We start from the raw sequence: 27,244 nt of genomic DNA on the forward strand, positions 1-27,244 counted from the left end.
ATGCGCCAGGAGATTGGGGGTTGGAGGGAAACATGCCTTTAAGGAAAGAAAACTTCAAGAGCACTGTATTACTACGTCTCTCTCTTTCTCTCTCTCTCTCTAACTCTGACAAAAAAATTAGAAATTATCATGGTACGTAGTTTAAGGTCTCTGGTCTTATGTAATGACACTGTTTATAGCCTTACTGTAAAGTGTTTGGCTCGATAACAGCTCTGTAATTATCAGTGAAGGCCAGTCAGAATCAGTGAACCAATAGTAGTTCCTACAGATGTATTAATCAAAGCATTTTCCTTCTTTAACAATATGTTTTTGTTTCCTGGGTAAATTAATTTAGTTACTTCCTTATTCCCCTCTATTTTCTGATTTTTGATTTTATTTGAATCGTATATAAATCAACATCTTTTGTTATAATAGGAGAAAACAAATTATCACTTCTTCCTTGTGCACTATGATAACTAGTGGCAGTGATTTTAATTTCTAGTTGGGACCTACATTTCTTTTTAAAGCCCTCAAGACCACTGTTGGTTTATATGGCCCCTTCCATGCACATGCATTGTATGCCTTAAAATGACAGTTATCATTTCCATTTGCATACTCATCAATGAGAATGAAATATAACACTTCAGAGCTCCAATTGATGCATCCAAGAAAAAGTGGAATTTCATATGTCCTTAAGCTCTTTATATTGTTTCTCAAAAGAGGGCCCACTTTGAGTCAGAAATTCCTTCTATGATCCTAAAAACAAATTATCCCATTTAGAGACTAAATTTCTGTAAAACTAACTAGCAATTGATGGAAATAAAGAAAGCCAAAATTGATAATAATAGTTTTATTGATACCAATTTTATTTGAATTTCCTTTGGAGAAAAAGAAGCAAATCTTGGGCCCAATTCGCATGTTAAACCCAAGATAGCCAGAATCTAAAGTCCATGAATCTTGGACTAATAAGTCTTGAACTACACGATTAGACTGTCAAGAAAAAAGAAAAGAAAAACATGCTAAAGAATAAGATCTTTACCGTTGTAAATAATTTTTCTAAAAATAAAATATCTTCTTTTTTTTCAGAAAAAAACCCAATATAATTATTTTTAATTATTAGATTATTTTATAATTATTTTACTAAAGATCAATTTAAAAAATTTAAAATCAACTACAAATTATTAACTCAAAAAAATATTGGAATCCAAATTCTGATTTTTTAATACAGTACAAAATAGAAAAATTATAAATTATAAATTTGATAAAAAAAATAAAAAAGTATGAAATTTATGATATTTTTCAAAAAAAAAAAGAAGTTGATCCTAAACCCTAATCCTTCCTAAAACCCTTCAATCTAGCAACGTATTGCTCCATTACCGTCCTCCTCCCTGAAAATGGCGACCCAAAGAATCTTGACACCAGAAGCTCTCCGGTCCGCCGCCAAACAGTCTCAAGGCTGCCTCGTCGTTCCGGTCACTCTCCGTCGCGCGATTAAAAGATACCTCCGAGGTACTTTCTTACATAAAGGTCTAAGTTAATTTCCCTCTATAATATTATTATGACTAAAATAGGGTTACATTAACAGAACAAGAAGAGCCACACATGAAAAGAAAGGTACTAAGATTATCAGAATCGTTTAGCGAAATAAAGGATGTCAATCTAATGCTAACGGCGACAACATCAAAAGAGCTTGTTGAAGATCCATTTAAGTCTATGGAGAGATCCAAACGATGGAAAATTAGAAGTTGTTATGGTGATGTTGGTCTTAAATACACAGATGATGAGACCGTCGCTTATGTTGCGTCGCGAATGCCAGCTGTTTTCTCTGCTTGTTACAGAATTCTTAGCGAAGTATTGTTTCTTATTTCTTGCTTCTACTGGAGACCATAAATTGAATCATAACATTCATTTTGTAATTTTTTTTTTTTAATTTTTTTTTTCTTAAATTAGGTTAAAAGAAGGTTGCCTGGCTTTTCTCCAACTAAGGTATTGGATTTTGGTGCTGGTACTGGATCAGCTTTCTGGTGAGTTTTTGTACATGTTGAATTTCTGTAGTGAGATATACAAGTAACGGTAGTGAGGAAAATCTTTGATGGTGCTTATTGTTGAGATGATATAGGGCGATGCGACAAGTGTGGCCAAAGTCAGTGGAGAAGGTTAACTTAGTCGAGCCATCACCATCGATGCAACGGGCAGGTCGAAGCCTTATACAAGGTAACTACTGGCTGCTCTGTTTGTGGTAGTTAAAATGTCTTTTGATGTGATTATTATGATAATATCATGAACTTTATTTTATTGACATTGGATATATCTCAAGAAGTGAATTAGGTATCTGTTTGTTGTGCACTGGTGCTACTTGAGCTGAACTATGTAGCATTTTCACCTAAGAACTGCATTTTCAGACACTTGTTTGATGCTTATGGATATTTATTCTAATCTTTAGTGAATAGGGGCATGTATAGCATATCATTGGGTCCAATTAAATCATTTTCTATGGAAGGGTGGATATGTTGTCATATAATGACTAGATAATATGGCATGTCTTGTTCTCTTTGCTATACTAGACTTCTTTGCTTATTTCATTTGGAAAACACACAATCAAGCTAAATTCTAATACTAACGGAATGATTCTTTTAGATCTGAAGGATTTGCCACTTATTCATGGCTATAATAGCATTCAAGCATTAAGTAAAACTATCAGCAAGTCTGAGAGGGAACATGACCTTGTAATTGCTGTAAGTTGTATTCTTATGTATAATTCTTGCATATACACTTGTAAACTGTCTTCAATTTTATCATTTACTTGCATGTGGACTGATATGTTTGCTTGGTTCGCTGTGCACTCATTGGAACATTATTCAACTTTAATTGGTACTAAATATTTGGTAAATGTCCATTGTTATGAAGTCCTATGTGCTTGGGGAGATACCATCACTGAAGGACCGGATAACTATAGTACGCCAGCTTTGGGATCTTACAGGGGATGTTCTGGTATGATTTCTTGCTTGGCAATAATTTTATGTCTAAACATGTATATTTATGTAGAGCAGAGGAATTGGTGTTGATATTAGGTTTCTGAGAGAGAGGGATGAGACCTGCTCTTTAGAATCGTAAAACTTGCTAATCTCATTACATTTATTTTTTCCACTGAAATGTGGAGCAGGTTCTAGTTGAACCAGGAACACCACATGGATCAAATATCATTTCTCAGATGCGATCTCACATATTATGGATGGAGAAAAGAGTAGGCTCTTGTTTCCTTTTGATTTTTATTTGTGAAGAAATTTTGTTAATGGTGCAGAACAGGAACTTTTTTTTCCCCTAATTGATGATAGCTTACCCTTGCCTGCTTATGTTTGGTATTAAATCGATGAATTTTCAGAAACATCGTAAATCTAAAGCCCAAAATAATGAAGCTTGCAAGGAATTGGTGTCTATCAAAAGTGGTGCATTTGTTGTTGCTCCTGTAAGTATGTTGGTTTTTCTCCTTTTGAGGTTAATTTATTGAGCAAATTCTGCACTGGTTCATTTCTTTTTCCCTTTTAAGATTCCCCTAACAATAATCTTTATGCAGTGTGCTCATGATGGATATTGTCCTTTGGAGAAATCTGGAAAGTACTGTCATTTTGCTCAACGTTTGCAGAGGACATCATCACAACGTGCATACAAGGTTTGTTCATTCACAATCTACTTTGTTGGGGTCTTGTATCATCAGAGATGACAGCAGCATATTAAACATGAAAGTGCATAGTTGTTGAAATAGATTTAAAATAGGAATTCCTAGTGAGCTGCATTTGTATCCTTCTCTATAAACTCTTAGCTACATTATTCTTTCAAAGGTTTAAAGTAAATGTATTAGTGATACTGCCTCTTTCCATGACTACTTTTTAGCGTTCCAAGGGTGAGCCTCTGCGTGGTTTTGAAGATGAGAAATTTTCCTTTGTTGCTTTCAGACGTGGACAACGACCTCGGTTGGTATTCCTTCTCTTACTCATGTTTGGAAATTTTATTTGTTTGGAGAAATCTTTTTTGCTCATCAAATTCAAATAGGATTTAAAGGCAGTTCCTGATTATGATTTTCATGGCTGAATGTTCCAATATGACACACATTTTCTCTACCTAAACAGGGCATCCTGGCCTCTTGATGGTATGAAATTTGAGACACTGAAGGAGCAGCGTGCTGAAAGAAAACTTGAAGATCTTGAAATTGACTACGGTACATTTCAGCCATTTGTGTTTCCCTCAAAAGTCTCTGAATAGAAACTCTTTTGCAACTCTATATTGACAAATTTGTTGCATAACTATATATGTTTATCCAGTATTTTTATAAGATTTCCACAAGTGTTTTATTGTTTCACCATGACAGAGGACGTAGATGAACAAGATGAAGCTGGTGTTGTTCCATATGAAGAAATGGATCCACTTGACTATGATTCTGATGCCATTGAAACAGACGGAGTTGATAACAATGATGGAGATGAGAAAGAAGAGCAAGATGAAACAGGGCATGCAGATCTTGGGGGAGGTTGGGGGAGAATAATTTTCTCCCCAGTTAGGAGAGGCAGACAAGTATCATTGGATGTTTGTCGATCTGTAAATCGGGATAGTTCAGAGGGCTCATTTGAACGTATAGTTGTTACTCGGAGTAAAAATCCTGCATTACATCATCAGGCCAAAAGATCTCTATGGGGCGATTTGTGGCCCTTTTGAAGCAAAATGACATGTACCTTTACTCGGTAATCTCTAATGTAAATGTAAGTAGAAACCATACCAATTAAAATGCCAATTGTATTCATTCATTGTTTCCATAGCGTTCTTATGTACAATTCTTAAAAAAAATTCTAAGAATATAAAGATCAGGATAAAATGATCTTTGATTCAAATGAAATCTTCTTCTAAATATCCTCAATTTTTATATAAATTCTATATCTATTTCATTTCACACTAAATAAAAGTGAAAATGCCGAGTCTAGTTTCGAAACAGTGTCACAAGGAGTACGGCCTCCAGATGCAAAATATTACATTATTACTATAATATTAGAAGGGTTTTATTTGAGAACAAAGGAAGACGTTAAAGCCATTAATTTGCATAAAGTGCCAGATCTCTACAGCTCCAGTTAAGCTGACAACAGGAATATGCAAATTTATAATACAGAAACATTCACAAAAGTTAAACCCGACGCTACTCCACATTCTGTTGCTAGAAATATACGATGTTTTACATTTGTGAACTAACGATAGTTCATAGTTTCCGAGGGATGTTGACTGATTTGGCCTCTCCTCTTATTTTTCTTTCTTCAGATAACAACCATAATTGTACAAGATTTAGCCAACATATCATGTGCTTAGATGATAGAAAAAACCAATTTATGTAACCAGAAAAAGAAGAAGAAGGAAAAGCAATTGTGTTAGGATCTTTCTCGTGATTTTATTACTCTTCCCTGAAAGGTACATGCAAGGACGCAAAAGCAACGCAGAATCTAAACGAAAGCAGGCAACAATCTTTCAATTGTTAGCTCCTTTTATTAACAGCGTTCAAAGTAATAGAGAATCGATGAAGGAGTCCAATTGAGCATAGTTATCTGTTTTCAGAAACTGCTCATATTCCTCAAAGAGTTCATCCAACATTTTTTCATTTGTTGTGGGTATGTAGTCTTGGCATGAAGAGACATGGCCGTATACAAGATTCTGATAATGATCTCCATTGCAAGGCAAATTATCTGCTCCATCATTCATACTATTGACCTGATCTAATATTGGAAGACTGTAATCTTCTGTGTCATGACTAGATAATCCACTTCCCTTAAAAATACTACTTGTTCTTGCAAATGAGACTGGCGAAATCCTAACTGCTTTCGGAAGATAAATCTTGGTCCTTGTGGTCTCGCCATGTGCACTATCTTGATTACCTTTCATCTTGTTGGACTGCAAAGTAATTCTCTTTCTTGGCCCACGAGTCGAGCATTTCATTTTAGTTGCTGATGAAGTGCTGTCGAGTCTTTTGCTGAGATGGGAATTCCAATAGTTCTTGATTTCATTGTCAGTTCGGCCCGGCAATCTTCCGGCGATGAGAGACCAGCGGTTACCAAGGAGGGAGTGAAGGCGAATGATAAGGTCATCTTCATCAGGAGTTATGTTACCTCTCTTGATATCCGGCCGGAGATAGTTCATCCATCTCAGCCTGCAACTCTTCCCACATCTAAGTAGCCCTTCACGTACACACAAATATTAACAGGAACCAACTCAGATCCTCTCAAATTTCAAAGTTAACGTTGGCAGACATGATTGCATGCATAAATAAGTGAAAACTACCAAAGAAATGACAAGAGAAAGTGAGAATGTGAAATTACCAGCCTTCTTAGGCAGGGATCTCCAGTGGCCTTCACCATGTGCTCGAATATAGTTGATGAGGAGTTTATCTTCTCTAGCAGTCCATGGACCTCTATGCAAACCTACTTTAGAACAGCATGGAGCTCTTCCCATCCCAGGGTTTTGAATTTTAGTATGCTATGCTTAGATAGAACAACAAGAAGTTCTACTTCTCCTTAATTTCCTAAGAAACAAGAAAGCGAATTTCTACTCGGTATTCACCGAAAGAAAAAGAAAGAAAGAAAGAAAGCAAAGTGTGGAATAAGCACTGGAATCAGCCAATTTTTATAGTTCATAATTCCATAAGAAGGCACAGCCAGTCTAGATTACGTTTCTTAATTTAGGATCCAAATTATTAGTTGAATTCCCACACGAAATATATGTATTTTTGATAGGCCAAATGAGTTGCAATCAGCAATAGTCATGCAATTCAACTTTATGACTTTAATTAATAACTCGAAAGCGAATTTGAAAATATTATTTACCCTATCATTTTCTCTTGAAAATGGTCTTTTTTGCTCTTTTAAGTATTAAGTAAGATATTAGCAAATCCAAACCATAGCATCTCTTTAGATTTAATGGTTATATATAATGGGATCAAGTAGCAAGAGCATTTAATTACTTTTAAAAATTATATATTCTTTTTATATTATGTGAATTTTCTCTTGAATAAATCAAATAGAATGACAAAAAAGGTTATTAATGTAAGAAGATGTTCTATTATGTAATATGTGAAAGAAAAAAAGTAAATAAATAAGAGTATTGAATGGTAGTATAAAAGGAGAAAGTGGAGAAGCCTGAAGAGTAGGAATAAGTAATTACTTGGAGTGATTCATTTGTTAGAGGAGTTTTCCTTATGAAAAAAGAAATGAAAGTGGGTAAGTGGCAGTGGGCAAAATAAGGCTAAAAAGTGAAGGCATTCTCATGTTCTTTTTCGTGCCTTTCGTTTCTGCTGTGGCTTGTTATGGTCCATAAATCCATTGCCTCCTTCAAATTTTGCTTGTTGAAGAATGACACTTACCCAATTCTACTATTTTTAGTAGCACATACGATCTAGTGCAAGAAACCTTCTAATAGAACCTCTGCCTGACATCCGTCACCTTATAATAATAACAACGACAATTTGCACAAGTAATTATAATAGCCGCAATTTAGTAATAACTAGAAATATATGCTTCTTATTATTATTTTAATTACAAAATCAAATTTATAGATATAATTTAATCTATTATTTAATATTTAATATTAATTTATAATAATTTTAAAAATAATAGCAAACTAAATATTTTTAAATTTTTTAATTTTTTAAAAATTTTATTTATATTATTATATTAATAAAATATTTATTTATTAACATTATTTTTAAATTAATACTATCAATATATTATTTTAAAAATATTTATTTATTAATTCTAATATTATATAGATTAATATTAACTCTAATATTATTTTTAAAATATTTATTTATTAATATTACTATTTTTTAAAAATTAAAAATTAATTTATTAGTGAATATAATATTTAAGAATATTATTTTTATAATTAAAATCATTATCTGAAACTAATTTATTAGTTAATATAATATTAAAATATATTTAATATGCTATCTCTTAGAATAATTATTATTTAATTAGAAAACTAATTTATTAATATATTATTTATTAATATTAAAATGAGTGTTTAATCATGAATGTAATTTATTAATCAATAAATTAAAAAAATTATAAAATTACACAATCTTGAATTTTATGTGTTAAAAATAATATATATATCAAAATAAAAATTCTACGTAAAAATATTAGATTTTAAAAATTAATAATATATATATATATATATATATATATATATATATATATATATATATATAATTGCGGTTTCCTCCACTTTAATCCGTTTAAATAATTAGTATTTGGTACAATGAAAATAAAAATTATGGAAAAAAAAAGGTGAAATTATGATATCAGAACTCCATGGTATATGTATGGGTTAATAACTATTCCCCCTTGAGATTTGGGCATATTTACAAATCCAACTTTTGCATTTATTCTTTTAAGAAAAGGTGAATTACTAATCTCTAATAGCCATTTGATCCTTAGATGACTTATTTTCCCTTAATAAATTATTATTATTATTATTATTATTATTATTATATACATTATCTCTATTAATCAATCCCTTCTTTATTATTATTTTTTCAGTTTTAGCAAACTTATTAACTATTTCCTTTTTCTCTTTTTGTTCAGACCTCCTTGAGGATTATGTTTCGGAATTTGTAAATATTGGCAAACCGGGGCTGATACTAATTAACGTTATATATATATATATATATATATATATATATATATATATATATATATATATATATATATATATATATGCTTGCTTTTGGTAGTTTCTTTTTTTCTTTCGATTAACAAAATGAGTTGTACCAAATTCAATTCCAAATATTTTATGATTGAGCTTAGAAATATAATATCACCTCTTTATAAGCCAATTCGCTTGCACACAAATTACTGTATGCTAAAACTCACTTTCTAAAATATAATAGCATTTTGCAGATATATATATATATAACTCGAGATCGCAGTTTAGATGCAAAATTTTCAAATCTGAATGAATATAATGTGGTTGGAATTAGATCAAATTAATCGTTTATCCGTGCATTGTTTATTATAATTTTGATTATAAAATCAAGTTGATAAATATAATTTAATAAAAATTTTAATATTAATATTATTTTGTAGAATTATAAAAATAATAATAAATTAATAATTTTAATTATTTTAAAATCTTATTCATGTAATAATATAAAATTATTTATTAATTAATTTTAATATTATAAATTAATATATCAATATAATTTATATTACTATTTTCTAAAATTAAAAATTTAATTTATTATTAGATATAATAATAAAAATATAATTTTAAGATGTTATTCTCTATATTAAAATTATTATCTAATTATAAAAATTTAGTTAATATAATATAAAAATATAATTGATATGTTATTTTTTAAAATAGATTTAATATTATTATATGATTAGAAAATTATTTATTAATTAATATAAAATTAAAATACAATTAATGTGCTACTATTTCTGAAAAGAGAATTAGTATTATTATCTAATTAGGAAATTATTTATTAGTTGATATAATATTAAAATATAATTAATATTTTATCTCTTAGAATTAGAGTCAGTATTTAATGAGAAATATAATTTATTAATCAATAAATTAATAGAAAAAATTATAAAATTACGTATAAATTTAAATCTTGTGTCAAAAATTAAACACATATATTAAAAAACAAATAAGGTCTAGAAATTAGTATATATATAAATATAGATTATGAGAATGATTATTTTAGCAAAACCACAAAAGAAAAAGAAAAAAAAAAGGAAAAAGGAAAAAAGGAAAAAAGAATTAATGTGTTCCGTAGGTTGTTCCAGTTAATGACAGGGTCTCTAAGATTTGATTGATCTATGGACATGCTTACATGGGGACGTTTTATTTGGAGGAAGCTAATGGCAATTGACTAATCTTTCTGTCCTTAGATTGGAGAAATTCTGTTAGGCATCAGCTTCCCAAACCCAAACAGCTGCACAGCTTAATACCATAATATTCATGTCTTACTTTTGCCGACCAAATTATTACTCCAAATAACCAAGGATCCCGCGACCACTGTTTACCTTTGCCCTTATTCTCTAAGGGATAGAAACTGAAGCAGACTACCAGTTTGTGGCTAAATTTGTCCTCGGAAAAAACAAAATGGCGGATGAAACTGATATATTACACATTCACACACTGCATCGATGTAACCAGTAGAAGAATTGATGTGTAAACGATACAGGGTGTGTTTGTTCCTCATCTCCTCCTCCACTGAAAAATACATGGACCATAAAAAATCAGAATCATATAACAAATGAGGTAAGGTGACACTAATTAAGTTGACAGCTAATGCACAGCAAACAACCACAGTACGTAAAATGATGATGAACAACACCCTGTTTGAAATTAGAAAAGAATATATCTCAATTAAAATGAACAAGAATTACAATCTCATTGCTAAACAAGAAGAGAATTCATCTAAAGGAGCAGACACAAATGACAGAAATGCTGTCGAGTTTACGCGTTTGAGATACTAATTAATGTACAAAATATAATAACTGGCGGCGAAATTCAGGAGGTGATAACCTAATACAAAAATCATGTCTGAAGACGACCAGGAAACAGCCTACTTATTTGCACGGAGGCATAGGATACAAGTGAGAGAGAGATGTCGATGGGGTTGGTCTAGTCCTGTTTGCTTTCGAAAACAACAAGGAACTGTAACATGGTCCAAAGCATATAGAAATAAAAGGAACTGTAACATGGTGAGTGTCAATTCTGCGAGGGTTATTGCATGCATGGTAGTGTGTGGGTCTGCTTGCTTGGTTGAAAGGAGCGTCAAGTGATGAGAGGAACTTTACAGTAGATAGCAATCAAAAAGCTTAATATTAAAATTATGGTATGTTGTCCTGTCGACAGACATATTATTTAGACTCGAATCTTCAGACACAACATTCATGGAAGGTAGTTAGTTAATGGAAAAGAGTACACCGCCCGCCAGCATGGACGCTAAAATATTTTGAAATGACTGTGGCCTGAAGTTTTGCAATAGAAGTAAAGGACTTCGAAGGCTGAATTTTCGTCATAAAAGGTGAAATACTCTATGATTGATCGAGTTTAACTAACTATTTTGTCCTAAAAGATGCTATTAGCATAACGATACACCTGCAGATCATGGCAGAGGATCAATAGAGAATATGATATTTTGCTGATCCCTCGACATACATCCGATTTAAATTCAATGTGTATTCACCCCCATTCACTTCTCTTTCCAAAGAACTTGCATTCACTTCTATAAACAAATCAAAGAATCATATAATTAACATGTGTGACAGAATCCAATAAAATAGTATACCCCAGCCACTTGTGACAATGAGGTTATAAATATGCTATATTGACTCAGCTGAACTATTGTACACTGTAAAGGGTCCACAACTCCAAGACCCCTTTCTCCTCTGTGTTATATGTACTGTCCTGAATTTTCCAGGAATACTGTGTGTATTGCCAACTTTGCAATTGCTACTGGATTGCCAAAAACCAACAAGCCCCTAGACCATTCTGCCAAACCTGGAGGTTTCAAATGCGAAGAGGTAACCCATAATTGAGGTAGGTTCTAATTCGTCCATCCCAGCCCGCTGTTACAATCACAAGACCCCACAAATGTGGAGAACTGAAGATACTATTGCAGGCACTCTTCAAAAACCTGTACTCTTTACATTTGGTAGGCGAGAGAGCAACTGGGCTTGAATCAGGAAGTTTCTCTTCAGGCCAAGTTGCAGATCCCCTTGTCAAAGAATCCAATAACAACCCGCGGGTAAGAGAGAAACAATCTGGAGAAGATGGAAGAACTTTGTGATCTGTTTCCCCGAAAAATTTATGATGGCTATGACCATGCAGGCCACTGTTTCCAGATAAATCTCCATCAGCTTTGGGAGGCACAAGTGGTCCTGGCACGTTTTCAATGCCACACCAAGGGATAGCAATAGATGCATTCTGAGATGCAAAACTCTGATAAGATTGAATTTTTTTCACTCGAGAAGAACTCTTTTCCTCGCTATTGTAGTTCCAGACGTAGATATTAGAATCTTCACTTGTTGAGAGAACATGTTTCCCATCAGAGGTAAAAGATGCAGACATTTGGTTTGCTGCAACACCAATGCTTGATGCTGAAAGGAAAAACAGTTTGCAATCAAACTAATGCAAAGAATGATGCCTAATCAATAATGACCCAAACACGCGTGTAAGATCTTGAAAAATCACATTAGTGAGTATATAATAGTGCAACAACGATTGTGTGCAAGACAAAGGAGAGGACTTTCTCACAGCAAATGGAAAATGAAGCAGAAAGAAACATAATAGAACAAGTCGAGAAAACTACCAACCTCTAAATTTGCAAATGACATCCATGCCACAGAGCACACGTACTAGTGAATCAGCAGAAGTCACAACTACTTTGCTTGGGTCACTTGGTGAGAACTGATAAAATCATGGACAGTTAAGTCTTTACCCAGTATATTAACAATGCAATGAAACTTCTTGTGAAAAAGAAAAAAACAAAAAAGAAAGAAGACACAGAAAACTTGACCACCTCGAAGCCAGTAATCCTCCTGCCTGTTAACTTCTTTTTGCCCTGTAAAGATATCTGAGAATCCAGTTGTAACTTGTTATCTGAACCATAAGAAACATGATTATAGAAAGGCAGGCAAGCAGGTTTCTACACAGACAAGGAATGGAAATGGAAATCAATGTATTATATAATCTATAAAGAAAAATAAAAAATTTCTCCTAAAATCCAAAAATATCCAAGCACAAGCAATACTACAATCAAATAATCAAATTTGCTCTCTTTTACTGCATAAGATTAGAAGTGTCATATGCCCCTCAATAAACTATACAAGAAGCATTTTGGGAGCATTACCCAAACTCCCACTAGGAAACCAAGTCTAAGTTTTTTGATAACTAACCAATGCAATTTTGCTTAAAATCATATATATCCATACCTATAATATCATAAAAAAGGCAGTTTCCAGTCATTGTGCCCACTATTCCTCCCTGCAAGATCCAAACGAGGCGTTCTTTAAACTTCAATAACTGAGTTTTAAACAGAACATTTTCTATACCCTGAAACTAAATTATAAGAACTTTTCCTACCTTTCCACCAGGACGATAACACACAGCAGTGACTATTTCTCTTATAACAGTATAATCAACAACCAGACAGCGGATCACTTCCCAGATGCGAACTTTTCCATCTATTGAACCACTGATGAAATAGTTATCATCCATAGGATTGAAGTCAACACAAGTAACTGCAATGATAACAATAACATATGACAATCAGTTTACACAACCAAAAACCAAATGGAATGAGGAATTGGATCAAAAAGACTAACAGACAGTAAGTAAATGATTAACTATAAAGATGTTCAGAAAAAATCCGTACCATAATTATTATGAGAAAAGACTCTCAGACATCTGTCACATCCCACTTGCCAGAGACGAACTGTCTTATCAACGGAGGATGATAGCAGAAACTGCAGCAAATATGGATGAAATAAAAACAAGTTAAACTTATGTTAGGAGTAATGCGTAGATTTTAGTTTCTTCAAATTGCAGAAAACTAATTGCAAATTTTATCCAAGGAAACTGGCTTAATTCAAGGAGATGCTAACCCTTTTCTTAGACCATGAGAGATCCAAAACTTCACCGCTGTGCCCATGGAACTCGTGCAGAGGCTTTTCCAGTACCCTGAAAACCTTGGGTGGAAAGATGACACAAGTAGAGTCTGATGATATGTGCTTCTTTGTCTTTTCACTTTTCATTTTATCTACATTTAGAGAAGCAATTTCCGAAAGATGATTCATTGTAAAATATACACATGATGTATCATTAGCTTGGATGTGAAACTGATCCAATCTATCATCCTCAATCACCTTCCACACACGCACAACACTGTCTTCACCGCCACTTGCCAAGTATTGACCATCAGGACTGAATTTCATAGTCAATATTGATCCGTCATGTGCTAGAAATTCCTGTCCACTATAAAGAGAAGACAATTCCTTAGATCGTTTTTTAGATGGATGAACTTTAACTCTTTGCATCTCACGGTCATTGTTCTTGAAAGCTGTTGCCCCATGTCTATCAACAACTCGTGCGGCATGATTTGATTTCCCTAGTCTTCTCAACCAACTCCCTTTTGTTTTCTTTTTTTCTTCTATCAAATCTCTTGCCTCACCACCATATTTACTTGAAAATCGCTGAACCAAAGAAGATACCCCTATAGTCCTCTGAAACTCTTCAAAACTAAGAGATTGATTGGAGCCCACTTTACGCAGTCTACTTAGCATTCCATCTTGATCAAGTTCGTCAACAACAAATTCTGTCCCATCATCCAAATTTCTAATTGTGCACACGAAGTTATCATCCACTGAACCATCTTCTAATGATTCCTGAGTTTCAGATGATTGAGAAGACACCGGAGTCTCAGTCGACAGAAGACCATCTCCAAGACCTGATGTCCTCAATACTGCCCCAGTAGTATCCATCAATCTATCAATACCCAGTTGGGTTTTGGTGAAGGATTCATTGATCGAATCCCCCTCGGATATTGTATTCTGATCCGAATTCATCCACTTCAGGAACCTATCGCGACGATCATAAACACTTTCTGGTGACTTGATCCAAACCTCGTACTGTGACTCGCTCAACAGACTATAATCAAAATCAATACTGGAACTGCAATCCTCATAAACATTTGACCCTGAATCAGACATAGAAGATGTCTCTTCGCGACTATCAAAAAATCGTTCTTCTTCCTCTTCACTGTAATTCCCCATTTTATATTTACTATTCTTATGTTGCTATGAACCCATCAAATCCTGAATCATTTCACAAAAGAGAAAAAAAATGATGATGTAACATTAAAACCTTGGTTTCATTTAAATCTCTCAATTAAACAGTACATCTATCACTTTAGAAGGTGGCAAAACTCAACACGCAGAATCAATAAGTCACATACAATCAACATAAAAACCCAGATCTCGCAAGGAACAATTCAGCATCTTAAGGTCTGAGAAAAGTCATATTTTACACTTATTAAAAATCAATATCCAAATAAACTTATCTTTATCTTATTATAAATCAATATCTTAAAGGATTGTTTAAAATGACAACAAAAACATATTGCTTGCAATTGAAAACAGCATATAAAAATTACAGCAGAAAAGGATAAAGTAAGAGATTTACTCACCTGGGTGGGCGTGAATATTTCGGTCAAAACCCAGAAATCAAAGTGCCCGTCTGAAGAGAAGAAGTGAAAGTCTCCACTTGAGGAGGCAAAGAATATATATATTTATACAATACAAATAGTACAAACAGTCATGAACCCCAAAACAAAATAATAACAAATTAAAGAAGAAAAGGGCAAATGGGCACCTCGGTATTAGTGTAGGTACGAACAAATGAGAGAGAGAGAGAGAGAGAGAGAGAGAGAAGAGATGGGAAAAGGTAACAACTTTTGTGGTTATTTGAGTTTTTGTATTGTTGGGACATCAATTTCGAAAGTTGTTTCGTTTCATTGTGCTCATAACATTTTTATGCTCTCTGCTTTCACTCTTTCACTTCTTCCTTCCAAATTTGTTACTAAAATACAACCCAAAAAGGAAAAAAATCCCATCTTTCCAGTAAAATTATGCTCTTTTTCTGCTCTTCAACACGATAGTTAAAACTAAAACTTGTGAATATTTTGTTATCATTTTTAATTTTCTATCCCAACATGTTCAACTCATGTGATTTGACTTTGAATTTCCATTGCTCATTCTATACATTTTTCTACGCGGAAATTTCGTTTTGTCTTACTAATTTAATGCCAAAATAAAATTCTTATTTTTTTTCTTTCTTTTAATCTTTTTTTTTAATTGAACAAGCCAAAGATATTAGTACTATTGATGTTTCATGATTAGAGAAGATTTGAATTAATAAACTATGTGGGGACAGTTTTACTCACAGCCTCTGAAATTCAGTAGTATTTCTTTTGTCCAAAAATTGTAATTTATATCTTAAAGGATTTATTAATTTTTATTTTGAAAATCTTTTACCCTTAATTTCGATCAGAAACTCTGTCAGGAAAATAAAAGTTTCATGATAATAAGCCGTTTTCTCTTTTGTATTTATCACCACATTTTTATCAAACTAGCATGACCCGGCACAAGCTTAAGGGAGAGCAAACCTAATGTATGTCGATTACATTTCTTGCCACTTATGCTAGAATAAGAAGGTCGCGCACCATGCTTGCTTCTTGGTTAGATGATGTAAACAAAGCATGTCTTTCTAATAAATGAAAAAAATTGTTAATTCAAAATCAATTTTAGTGAAAAAATGTTTGTGCTCATCTTCTACTTTCCTTCTCTCACAAATGTATAGATTAGATTCTATCATGCCAAGCTAACAAATTGATAGATTTGTTTAGAGTTATTTGCATTCTCACGGTCAAATTAAAATTTTTAATATTTTAGTAGCATAATATTAAAAAATAGTAAAAATTAATTTATTATATACAAAAGTAATTTTTATATCTGATTGTTAAACGTAATGATTTAATAAAAAAAAAATGAGTTTTTAAACTCAATCAATTGTATTATAACCGCTTACTAGATAGGAACACATAGCTAGTATAGTCTTTTTATGACATCATGTTATGATGCGTTACTTTATTAGTTTTTTAAATTATTTTAAAATTTAAAAATTAAGCCGATCTCTGTTATTATCTCGAACAATATGATTTAACCTATCGAGTTTTAATAAGGCTTATGTCTCATATTATGATTTTTGGATCTAACATTTCAGCAGTTTTACCTGTATTGTGATCCTATTTCATCATTGGCCTATCACACCTTATGTTAAAAAAAGAAAACAAAAATCATTTAGGATGATGTAAATTTGTTAACCAAACTCATATATTGTATATCAAAATCTAGTAATACTTGTTGGCACCAAAAAAAGAAAATAATATTATTGTGGAAGAGGTTGCTTGCCTTAAATGGCCAAAGAACTGCATCATCTTTTCTATATATTTAATTTATCTTATACTTCTTTATCAGTGTAATAAAATCGGAACCCCATCCATAGATCACTGGTTCAACCGTAGGAATTTAATTAACCATATTTAAGATTATTAAATAAATGATTATATTGTTTAATTTAATATGTCGGAATTTTTTATTTATTTTTTTAAATATTTTTGTTATAATTCTGATAGAAATATACCTTTTTCTTATAAGTCAAATGTATTAGTGTAAAGTACTTTTTATAAATATTATAATTAGTAATTGAAAATATATTTTTTATGATCATCTGTTAAATTAAAACATATATTAGAAATTAAAAGAGATGGGTTATTTTAGAATGTCACACATGGGAGTTATGTCTTATAATAAATAAAAGAAGTGAATACAATGTAGCATCATTTTTTTATATAATTAGTTGGTAAGCATACTTGATTTGATTTGAAGTTTATAATGCAGGGGACCTCCTTGGAATCGCCTGATAATTTATTTATTTCTTAATTATTTCCAAGTTTTGATATCTCAATTATTAGATTACTTGAATTATTATAGAATTTGACCGCATCGATTAAATTTCACTAAATAATATTTAATTTAATCCAACAAAGGACTCGGTTCAGTTCACTGCTATTTACATTTACACCTTGAATTGAATGAAGTGCAGCTTAAAGGAGAGAATAACTGATATTGCTGTAACCAAGTTTTGCTCTATATAATTATCACCTACCAGGAAGATTAAAAATAGAGAAAACAATGAATACCCTCTTCTCCTTTGAGATGCCAATTTCTTCTTCTTTACACCAAGTATCTAATTCTTTATTTACCATTAACCTGATATTGCCAATTATGTTAGGAAATTCTTTTTATTTTTTTTTTAAAAGAAAAAAAAAAAGAGAAAGAAAGAAAATCAGTAGGAAGAATAAAAGGAAGTTTGCTCAATATTGGGGGATGGAACATGTTGATCAAAGTTGACTATTGACCATTGAATAATATTGAACGTCCAAAGCAGCATTTTATTTTCTTTTACTAGTGGAGTTGTTGACAGTGAGGTTTTAGGAATAGTGGTCGTTTCCCTTTTGAATTGTCTTTATTTTTATTTTAAGAAATATGACCTCTGCTATTGACATTATCCTTATTGACTCTTTCATACACACATTTTCAGAAAGCAAAACCCTTTATTTCTTGGGATATTCATACTATTAATATTTTTTTATACAAATTTTCTCTTCCTCTTTAAATTTCGGTTCCATGCTCGAAAAAGCAGTATTACGCAGTTTGATTTTATGCAAATCTTTGCACAATTGCAATTCGATGAGAAAAAATAAACTGGTAATATAAAATTCGAAACTAATTAAATCGTTTTACAAAAATAAATTGTATAATTTTTTTATATAATACTTTTTCAAAAAACAGAATTTTCCATTTATGAAAGAATCACAGCAAGAAAAAAGAAAACTAATGTGTTCTGGTGCATATCAAAAAAAACCAATTTGATTGCTTAATCTGGCTCTTTACCGAGTTGCAAATAGTGCTCCTAATAATAAAGAGTTGGAACTAAAAGATAAAGATTATTTTCTTTAATGATACATGCATATAGAAGCCCAATCTGAAGCTCAAGAATTTTTATGTTCTTGGGCCTTTATGATTGAATCAAACATAGTTTTCCTGTTAAATGCAAACTAGGCAAGCAGACAGCCCAATCCATTGCTGCCTTTGGAAATTCTTACTGTTGTTCTGCAATAAGTTTAATTTCTGTGTAATAAACCACACATAACATTGTGAATGAATGCCAACAAATTCCATCTTAGAGTGAAGAAGGCATAGAAAAGACTGAATGATTCTAAACTTCATGAGTAAGACTAGCCATATTCATGCGCAATTATATTTCATTTTATTTTTCTTTGAAAGAATAGGTTAAGTAAGAAAAGAAAAAAAAAAAAAAGGGTTAGTGGTCCAAAAGGTGTAATTCCATACCCCACGCAGTGAATGCCATGCCTATAATTTGTGTCCTTGAAATGGGGAGATTCGAGGGTTCATTCCTTAAGAGAAAGTTCAACCTAGTTGGGGAAGTAAGGCCTCACATACCCACCAACCATGTGGGTACGTTCAGTTTGAGCTTCCCAAGGCCCTAATTCAGTCTTAATTAGTACAACACAATTCAATTCCGCCAATGGAAATTAATTATTTTCAGCTTTTAATTTCCTTGTTTTTTCAATTAATCTCGTAAAAACAGTTAGGGTGTCTCCATCCATCGTTTGGATCATTCCGTCAACTACAAACAGTCAAATTTTATTGGAGACTTTTTTTTAAGAGGGTTTATGGACTATACATAAAAGATAATCCTGTTATAAAGTAAAAAACTCGTCTAATGTGAAATAGAAAATTTAAATTTAAAATTTTTTACTTCTAAAAAAGAAACAGCTTTTATCACTTGAATTATATATATAACATTACTTAATTTATTATAACTCTTAAAGTAAAACTTAATTATTTCCACCCGAAGGAAACTCAACTTTTTGCATCATTTGTTACAGATTCAACAAATTGCTAAAAGACTTGTTATTATAATCTGGAAATTAACAATGAAACTAACATGCGATATAATCTTGGATTAAATTAAGGCTTTTGTTCTAGAAAGCATAACCTTTTTAACTGGTGATAATTACATGAGTTTATGCTTCCAGTGTGATGGTTTATTTCCTTGTAGGTTAAGCCATATATATTGCAGAAAATTAATTTTGAAATATTCAAAGCAATGAAACAGCATTGGCTGACAGCTCTGTTTCTTATTATCATTGTTATATTTGTTTGATTCTGGTGGCACATTTTAGACATTAAGTGAGCCGAAGCAAAACAATTAGAAGTTTGCTTGTCTACGTTAGCAGTAAAAGCTAATGCCATCAAGACACTGCGCTTTTAAAAAAAAACCTAATTATATTTATATGATAGATCTCAGAGACACAGTTCAATCCACCTGTTCCTACTTTATATCTTATTCAACCCCTCATCTACCTCTTGTAACATTGACAGAGCATGAGTTTAATAAAAAATTTATTTTAGAAATAAAAGACTTTTGGCGATTACTTAAGAATTTTAGTTGTTTTTCATTCTTTTTATTATTATTTTTATTTTTATTTATCATTAATCATCATTTAGATCGGTGATTTTTTTTATTTTGATTCAATTAATACAAATATCTTATATTTATTATTATCATTATTATTATTTGTTAAATTCATATTCATGGAGTTAGTATTCTTTTATATTTATACTCTTAAAATTCAGTAGATTTTAAATGTCAATAGGTAAACATATTATTTGGAAATTAAAAAAAAAATTGTATTTAAATTAGTCACTAGATGAAATAGTCTAATCATGGATTGAAAACTAAAAGAAATTAATATGTTGTACCAAGGTTTCATATTAAGAAAAAAAGAATAATTTCGTGCTTAAAATTTAATAAATGAGCGTTTTGTCGTGGTAAAACATAGATCAGCTTTTGGTTAATTACAATTTTGATTCTCAGTCTACACGTGTCCCCTATGATAAACTCATCCGTACAAGAACCTAAGTTTTCACTTTCCTCAATCGCATTTAAATTTAACAATTTATAAACATTTAATCGAAAATCTAATTAAAAACATGTTAAGACTTGTTGATTTCTTTTTAACTTTAAAATTGACTCAAATTTATTTATATTTTTATTTTATAGTAAAAACGCAGTGATGCTGACATGGAATGCACTAGGCACATGCTGTCCACGTCAATAGGAGGGAGGAGAAGGAAGGAAGCTGCTGGAGAAGCCGATCACGTTGACATCATCTAAGAATTGCAGCCTTGTGATGGATTAGGGAAGTTTTATATCAGACGGCTATGGATTAGATTCTTAAACTTTGTTTGGTTGGGTATGATTTTGAAAAATCTTTGGCACGCGCATGTGTAGGGACCCACCCTCCACCTTCACAAATCCGGCACCACCGCCCACTCGTTTTTGTACACCACACTTGTACAGTGACTTTCCTTTGTAGAATATACAATGAAATTTCTGCAGTGGGTTTTTATCCTGTAGAGTCAACATCACCAGACACGTGTTCTTAACTCAGCCTGTTATGGTGCTTTTGACTCTGGTGGGTCCCTATCGTAAAAGATGCCCCCACATCTGACGGCTTTTGTTCGCCGCCACTCTCGCGCGCTCTGCTCCTTTCATTTTGTATTTGTATACAACAGTACACTATAGTCTACTGGTAGTTTTTTATTTTTTTATTTTTATATTAGTCTACTGAGGAGTTCTACAGTAACTTCTGCGAGTGTATAAATATGGACTTTTCATGAATTTCTTTTTGTACACTGGTAATTTTTCATGGCTTAGTTTGTCATATTGAGTACTTCCCTTTCTATTTTTATTTTCTTAAAATTAAAACTCTTCAAGTAACTAAAAATAAAATGTTAATTATTCCCATCCAGACTAATTAATTTTTAATTATATCTTTGAGTACAATTATTAAGGCCAACTTTTTATCATATAATAATTTTAATTCAATTTGAGTTCTTTAATTACGAATACTAATCAATTCTTGAAAGATAAAAGGTAAAAATATATGCTTAAAAAAACATGTCTTTGGAATTTAAACTCATAACCAAATAAAAATAAAGAGCAGAAATAGAATTCGGAATTGAGCTAACCCTTATAATTAAAACCTCACCACTAAGAACCAAAAATATTCCAAACAATCAAGTAATAATAGCACTAAGAGACGCACATGATGGTTGATGAACTCCACATGAACATTTTGATTAAGCCATCAGATGTCATCCACGTATAGATGATCATCAATGTTAAAAATAATAACAGGTGGTGAAGTTCTTGCAGATGAATAAAGATGGGCCACAGCAGGGAATATATATGATTTTAGGTATGCTGAAGATATCATGGCAGTTTGTTCCAAAAGATACCCACAAAAATGGCCCCACGGTTGATAAATGGAGAAATGCCATTAAATCAATCAAACTTCATCATTGCTATATTAGATTTAGCCAATGCAATCACCGCCGTCTGATATTCAAGATTAAGGAAGGATGTTGACTGAACCAGCACATAGCGCAGGCTAGAGCAAAAGAAAAAGAAGATGAACGGCAAGAAGGAGATCACTCTTTTCTTCGTATCTTAGATGACAAGTGACCGGAGTACTGTGCATGTGAGCAGTTAAGGGACAGTTTGGTAGTGATTTTAATCAATTTTATATATAGATTGTGCAAGAAATAGAGAGGGGAAAAAAGAAAACCTTTTTTTGCTAATTGTGTCGTTTCCATTGTTAAGGGACAAGTTTGATTAGGTTAGAAAGTCTATTCATTTTCCTAAAATGGCCGTACGACCAAATTATTACATCTTTCTTCCAATAACCCATTTCCCTTGTAGGGTTTTTCAAACATGAAATTAGAAGCAGACTTATATAAGATTTAATTATTTATAGAAATAATCAAATAATTCATTGAGATAAAGAATTTTCTTTTTTAAAATTTTGGCCATGTTCTTTATATTTAACCAAAGATATCATCCTCATGGTCATTAATAGAAACATATAAAGCTTCAAACAGTTGAAATAATTTAACTTCAAACTTCAAACTTCAAATGCGTCCCATTTGTAGCTATACATTGTTATAACCTGCTGGCAGGTGAAACAATTTAATTTGAGGAAACTAGGTTCACTACCTTTTCTGAAAATGGAAATGGTTATATCTACAAACATTTTGTCCAGGTGATTATAATTGTTAATGCTTTTGTTTCTACCCTTCAATAAAAGCAATACCATGTTTGAAAGAGGTTAAAATTCAAAAGCAAGAGAAAGACGAAAAGAATAGTTTTCAAAATATTGAAACCCTAGCTTTTTCTAAAATTTGAACCTTACTTGTCTCCTCAGGACAAAAATCTTAGGAGTTGTAATGATCATAATAATAGAAGTTGAATTTGAAAGATACCTAGCTTTGATGATCATACATATAAGCTATGCAAGATTAACCTCAACTTCCTGTTTCACCAAAATCACACTCCAAGAATGGGGTTATTAGAGATAGGGTTATAGGGTTGTGGTTGTGACACAATTAAGTTTTTCCAAGTAGCTTATAGCATGAATCTATATATAAGCATAATGTGGTTGTTGGTGAAGTCAAGTCACTTTTCATGCCTATTTCTTTGGCCTACAGTTAATCTTGAGTTTGAATTAATGGCTTTTCCTTTTTAGAGAAAGAAGCCATACAAGTATATATATATATATGTTTGTACATCTAAACTACAGTTAAAAAGAAAAAGAAAATTAAGAGGGAGAAAAGACATACATTAAGATCAAAACAAAGCCAAAAAGGAGTTAGGCACCATCGAAGGCTATGCATTATTATGTTTTTGGGGTTTAATTACAGTCATATGTATCTGTTCATCTTGATGTATTGATAATTTGCAGGGTTGTGTATATCCTTGTCTTTTCTTTTCTTTTTTCCACTGTTGACCCTAATTCTTAACAAAATATGTCTATAATGGTTTCTTTTGGTGTGGTTGGAGTTATGACTGACCAAATGGTGCGATCTACTACTAATCATAGGCTACTATTGATTAACAATAGACAGATACCAACATAATAGTGAAATTTCTGGAATTTCATATGCTAATTACGTACACTTAACATTATATTAAGAGGCCCTCAATGAAGGTGCAGCTTCAATCAATTAAAATATATAAACACGAAGAGCTAAACAGATTTTCATTAATCACTTTGTTTCAATCATATTCACGGTCATGTTAATTTGTTGTGCTATTATAAACTAAGTTATATATGTAAATATCAGTTATATATTTGCTTTTCAATTATGCTTTTATAATAAAGACTTGAAATTTATATCAGTAGCACTGAGTCTCTCTTGATTTTGTTTAGAACAACTAATAATCTTTTGTCATGATTAAAACAAACTATCAAATAATAAAGGGTAATGACAAGGTAGACTAATTTTGGTCAATGTTTAATATTTGTTAATTCTTTTAAAAGACTCAATTTAATACATAGTGGTGTCAGGATGCTATAAAATATGTAAAAGCTATTGAAAATGAGGGAGACGTTAAAGTTCAAAACCAAATGAAAAACATAAAAAGGAAGAAAACACACAACAAAACACACAGAATTTCTTTTTGCTGATGACCCTAAAGATATAATACAAGTGAATATCTGACTGTGTCTTCGTTCTAATTATATAGTCAGCAAACAGAGCCATCAATCAATTATTTATATGGGTTTTTAATTTTTTTATATGCATATATATATATGTAAAGTATTCTATATTCACAAAGTCTAAGGTAAAAATTCTTTATATATATTTGCGCAGACAAATATTCCCTACCATCACACAATTAAAATGCTTCATGTTACAAGATATATAATATAATATATAATTAGACAATGGACACATCTCTCTAAATCATTCATATATGTACATACGCACACAACCATAAAGCAAGGTGGTACACGCATTAGAACATCCACTCAAAAACCATTCTAGACATTCTTTCTTGCTTTTGAAACCAGTTTCGAAAAAGATAAGAAAAGAGAAAAAGAAAATAAAGGGTGTCTTTTCCTTCTTTCTTTTTGATCTTTCTTTCATCACTAGTACATAATATTTCAATCCATCTCCTTCTTCAGTTTCATCCATGGATACTGCTCAGTGGCCACAGGTAGATTGCTAGATCTACCGCTTATAATTCTTTGAGTGACTGCTTTTTGGCTTTTCTTGAAAATAATTCTAGCCCTAGATCATTAGATTTTAGTTTCTTGTTTATTGGGTTTGTTCTCTTTTCGCAAAAGGATGATAGTATGTGTGTGCGTGTGTTCATGGCAGCTGGTGCAAGTCCCCACTCGGTTTTGGATTTAGTTTCTATCAGTTTCTTCAACACAGCACTTTATCTTTCTCTTTTGCTTCAGTGATATAAGAAAATAAAGAGTGATGTTTTCTTTTCTTTTCTTGTTTTCTTTCCCCTTTTATGGACTCATAAAATTTGAATAGTGTAAAGTAGCTAAATTGTTTTATTTGTTTGTTTGTCTTTCTGTCAGTCTCTGATTTCCTTTTTTTTTTTCTTCTCTCTCTTTTCTTTTCTTTTAATCTTGAACTGAGTTATGTGTTTGATCTTCTAGTCATGGTTACTTTCTGTATGTCATTTATATATTTTTTTCATTTCTTTTCTTTTTATTAGGAGATACTGGTGAAACCAATAGAAGAGTTAGTCACAAATACATGTCCAAAGCCTGCAAGTGCTGCTGCTGCTGCTGCTTTGGAGAGGAAATCAAGACCTCAAAAAGAACAAGCTTTGAACTGCCCAAGGTGCAATTCAACAAACACAAAATTCTGTTATTATAATAACTACAGTCTTACACAGCCTAGATACTTTTGCAAGACGTGTAGAAGGTATTGGACTGAAGGTGGTTCTTTAAGAAACATCCCTGTTGGTGGTGGTTCAAGAAAGAACAAAAGATCATCGTCATCTTCTTCTTCTTCTTTAAGTACTTGTTCATCTAATTCTTCATCTTCATCTTCCAAGAAACTTCCTGATCTTGTTACACCGCAAATAAGTTTATCTCAATCTTCTACTCAAAACCCTAATAATAATAGTAATAAGATCCCTGAAGGTCACGATCTAAACCTAGCATTTCCATCAACTCAAGGTATAAGAAGTTTCTCTGAGTTAATTCAAGTACCTAGCATTAATGAAGGCAACAACAATAAGAATCCTTCTTCTACATCAAATACTACAACATCATCTCAACTTTCAGCTTTGGAGCTTTTAACTGGAATTTCTTCGAGGGGTTTAAATTCGTTCATGCCTATGCCGGTTCAAGATCCGAATTCAGTTTACACATCAGGATTTCCTCTTCAAGATTTTAAACCAACCCTGAATTTCTCGCTAGATGGGCTTGGGAGTGGATACGGTAGTCTTCAAGGTGTTCAAGAAACTGGTGGAAGGCTTTTGTTTCCTTTTGAAGATCTAAAACAAGTTTCAAGCACAAGTACTGACATTGAGCAAAATAGGGAGCAAGGTGATTCAGCTGGATATTGGACTGGAATGTTGGGCGGAGGTGGAGGATCGTGGTAATTAATTAAGAAGATAATGTTCATCAACAAGAAAATAATTAATGTGGATTGGGTTTTATTTTTCTTGTTAATTGGATTTTTTCTTAAAAGATTTTATATTAATTTTCTTAAGGTGGGAAGGGTGACATGTTTGGATTTCTTCATTACTAACAAGATAGCATACATGCGTGATCTCGCTATATTTTCTTTGTTGTTTTTAATTATCACTCATCTTTTTGTACTCTCTTTGAAAAGAAATTGTGGGAATTTGAAGCTTATTTTAGTTTGGCTTCATCTATGGTGAAATGGGGTATATATAAGATCAATACAAGAAGAAGAAGAAGAAGAAGAAGAAGAAGAAGAAGAAGAAATAGAAGGAAGAAGGGATCAAGCTAAGCACATAACATACACTTCATGCTCATGTCTTCTATTACTAAAGGAAGAGCTAGCATGAAAGCTTACCCATTATTATGTCTCATTGGTTAGCTTGGTACAAGGGAAAAAAATACTGTATGATGTGAAAAATTTGTGAGGAGTTTGGTGGATGAAAAGGCTTTGTTCATTCCAATTAGTTTCTTACAATTTCTTAGACAAGTTATAGATATTAATGTTGATATTCTTAAATGTGATTGCAATGATGGCTTGGAATTTCTTCTTCTTCTTTTTATTTTTCCTTGTTCTAATATTTTGTAAACAGGTTTTTGAATGTAAAATATTGATGTCATGAGGAGTAAGACTGTTGGAGACACTAAAAGCACATGATGAAGCAGGTGGGGGAGTCGGAGAAAGATGATGATTGATGAGATGAGCCAGGTAGAAAATTTCTCATCCATAAAAACTGCAATTTGCAATAATTAATGAAATGAATTCTTCAGTAAAATGAAATTTTATGTTTTAATTTAGAGCCACTGGACCTGCCTCAACTGAACTTACCTACTGACTTGTATATTTAAACAGTTTCTTTGAAGACTCTCCCTTCATTTCCATCTCACATTCCCCAATTTTCTCCTTGAGTGATCATTGCTTCCATGCTACCTTCTCTTCTTTCAAATTTTTTCTTTTCATTCACATAATTTTAAAGATTGAGAAAGATCTGACAAACCTTTCTTTCTTTG

The 27,244-nt window shown here is 31.9% G+C and overlaps 4 protein-coding genes across 4 annotated transcripts; 2 read left to right on the forward strand and 2 right to left on the reverse strand.

Annotated features, from left to right (window-relative positions):
* The first annotated feature begins 931 nt into the window (after positions 1–931).
* On the forward strand, positions 932–4,787 carry LOC8288810 (methyltransferase-like protein 17, mitochondrial). Its single transcript, XM_002518831.4, has 12 exons — positions 932–1,488; positions 1,565–1,830; positions 1,930–2,003; positions 2,099–2,193; positions 2,617–2,714; positions 2,887–2,970; positions 3,143–3,223; positions 3,362–3,445; positions 3,554–3,649; positions 3,871–3,950; positions 4,107–4,195; positions 4,346–4,787. The coding sequence occupies exons 1-12, from the start codon at positions 1,374–1,376 to the stop codon at positions 4,687–4,689; spliced, it is 1,506 nt and encodes a 501-aa protein (XP_002518877.1). The 5' UTR covers positions 932–1,373; the 3' UTR covers positions 4,690–4,787.
* Positions 4,788–5,373: 586 nt separating this feature from the next.
* LOC8288811 (transcription factor MYB1) lies at positions 5,374–6,607 on the reverse strand. The gene is made up of 2 exons (XM_002518832.4): positions 6,330–6,607; positions 5,374–6,188 (listed from the first exon to the last, which is right to left on the reverse strand). The coding sequence occupies exons 1-2, from the start codon at positions 6,460–6,462 to the stop codon at positions 5,515–5,517; spliced, it is 807 nt and encodes a 268-aa protein (XP_002518878.1). The 5' UTR covers positions 6,463–6,607; the 3' UTR covers positions 5,374–5,514.
* Positions 6,608–11,222: 4,615 nt separating this feature from the next.
* Positions 11,223–15,736, reverse strand: LOC8288812 (2-deoxy-glucose resistant protein 2). Its single transcript, XM_002518833.4, has 8 exons — positions 15,212–15,736; positions 13,632–14,840; positions 13,403–13,493; positions 13,111–13,268; positions 12,960–13,011; positions 12,548–12,627; positions 12,342–12,435; positions 11,223–12,125 (listed from the first exon to the last, which is right to left on the reverse strand). Exons 2-8 carry the CDS (start codon positions 14,796–14,798, stop codon positions 11,536–11,538), a joined length of 2,232 nt encoding a protein of 743 aa, XP_002518879.1. The 5' UTR covers positions 14,799–14,840; positions 15,212–15,736; the 3' UTR covers positions 11,223–11,535.
* An 8,759-nt stretch (positions 15,737–24,495) lies between these two features.
* LOC8288813 (dof zinc finger protein DOF4.6) lies at positions 24,496–26,777 on the forward strand. Its single transcript, XM_002518834.4, has 2 exons — positions 24,496–24,738; positions 25,255–26,777. Exons 1-2 carry the CDS (start codon positions 24,715–24,717, stop codon positions 26,149–26,151), a joined length of 921 nt encoding a protein of 306 aa, XP_002518880.1. The 5' UTR covers positions 24,496–24,714; the 3' UTR covers positions 26,152–26,777.
* The last annotated feature ends 467 nt before the right edge of the window (positions 26,778–27,244 follow it).

This window comes from Ricinus communis, chromosome 5 (genome assembly GCF_019578655.1).
Source record: "Ricinus communis isolate WT05 ecotype wild-type chromosome 5, ASM1957865v1, whole genome shotgun sequence".
In the NCBI taxonomy this organism is placed as follows: domain Eukaryota; kingdom Viridiplantae; phylum Streptophyta; class Magnoliopsida; order Malpighiales; family Euphorbiaceae; genus Ricinus; species Ricinus communis.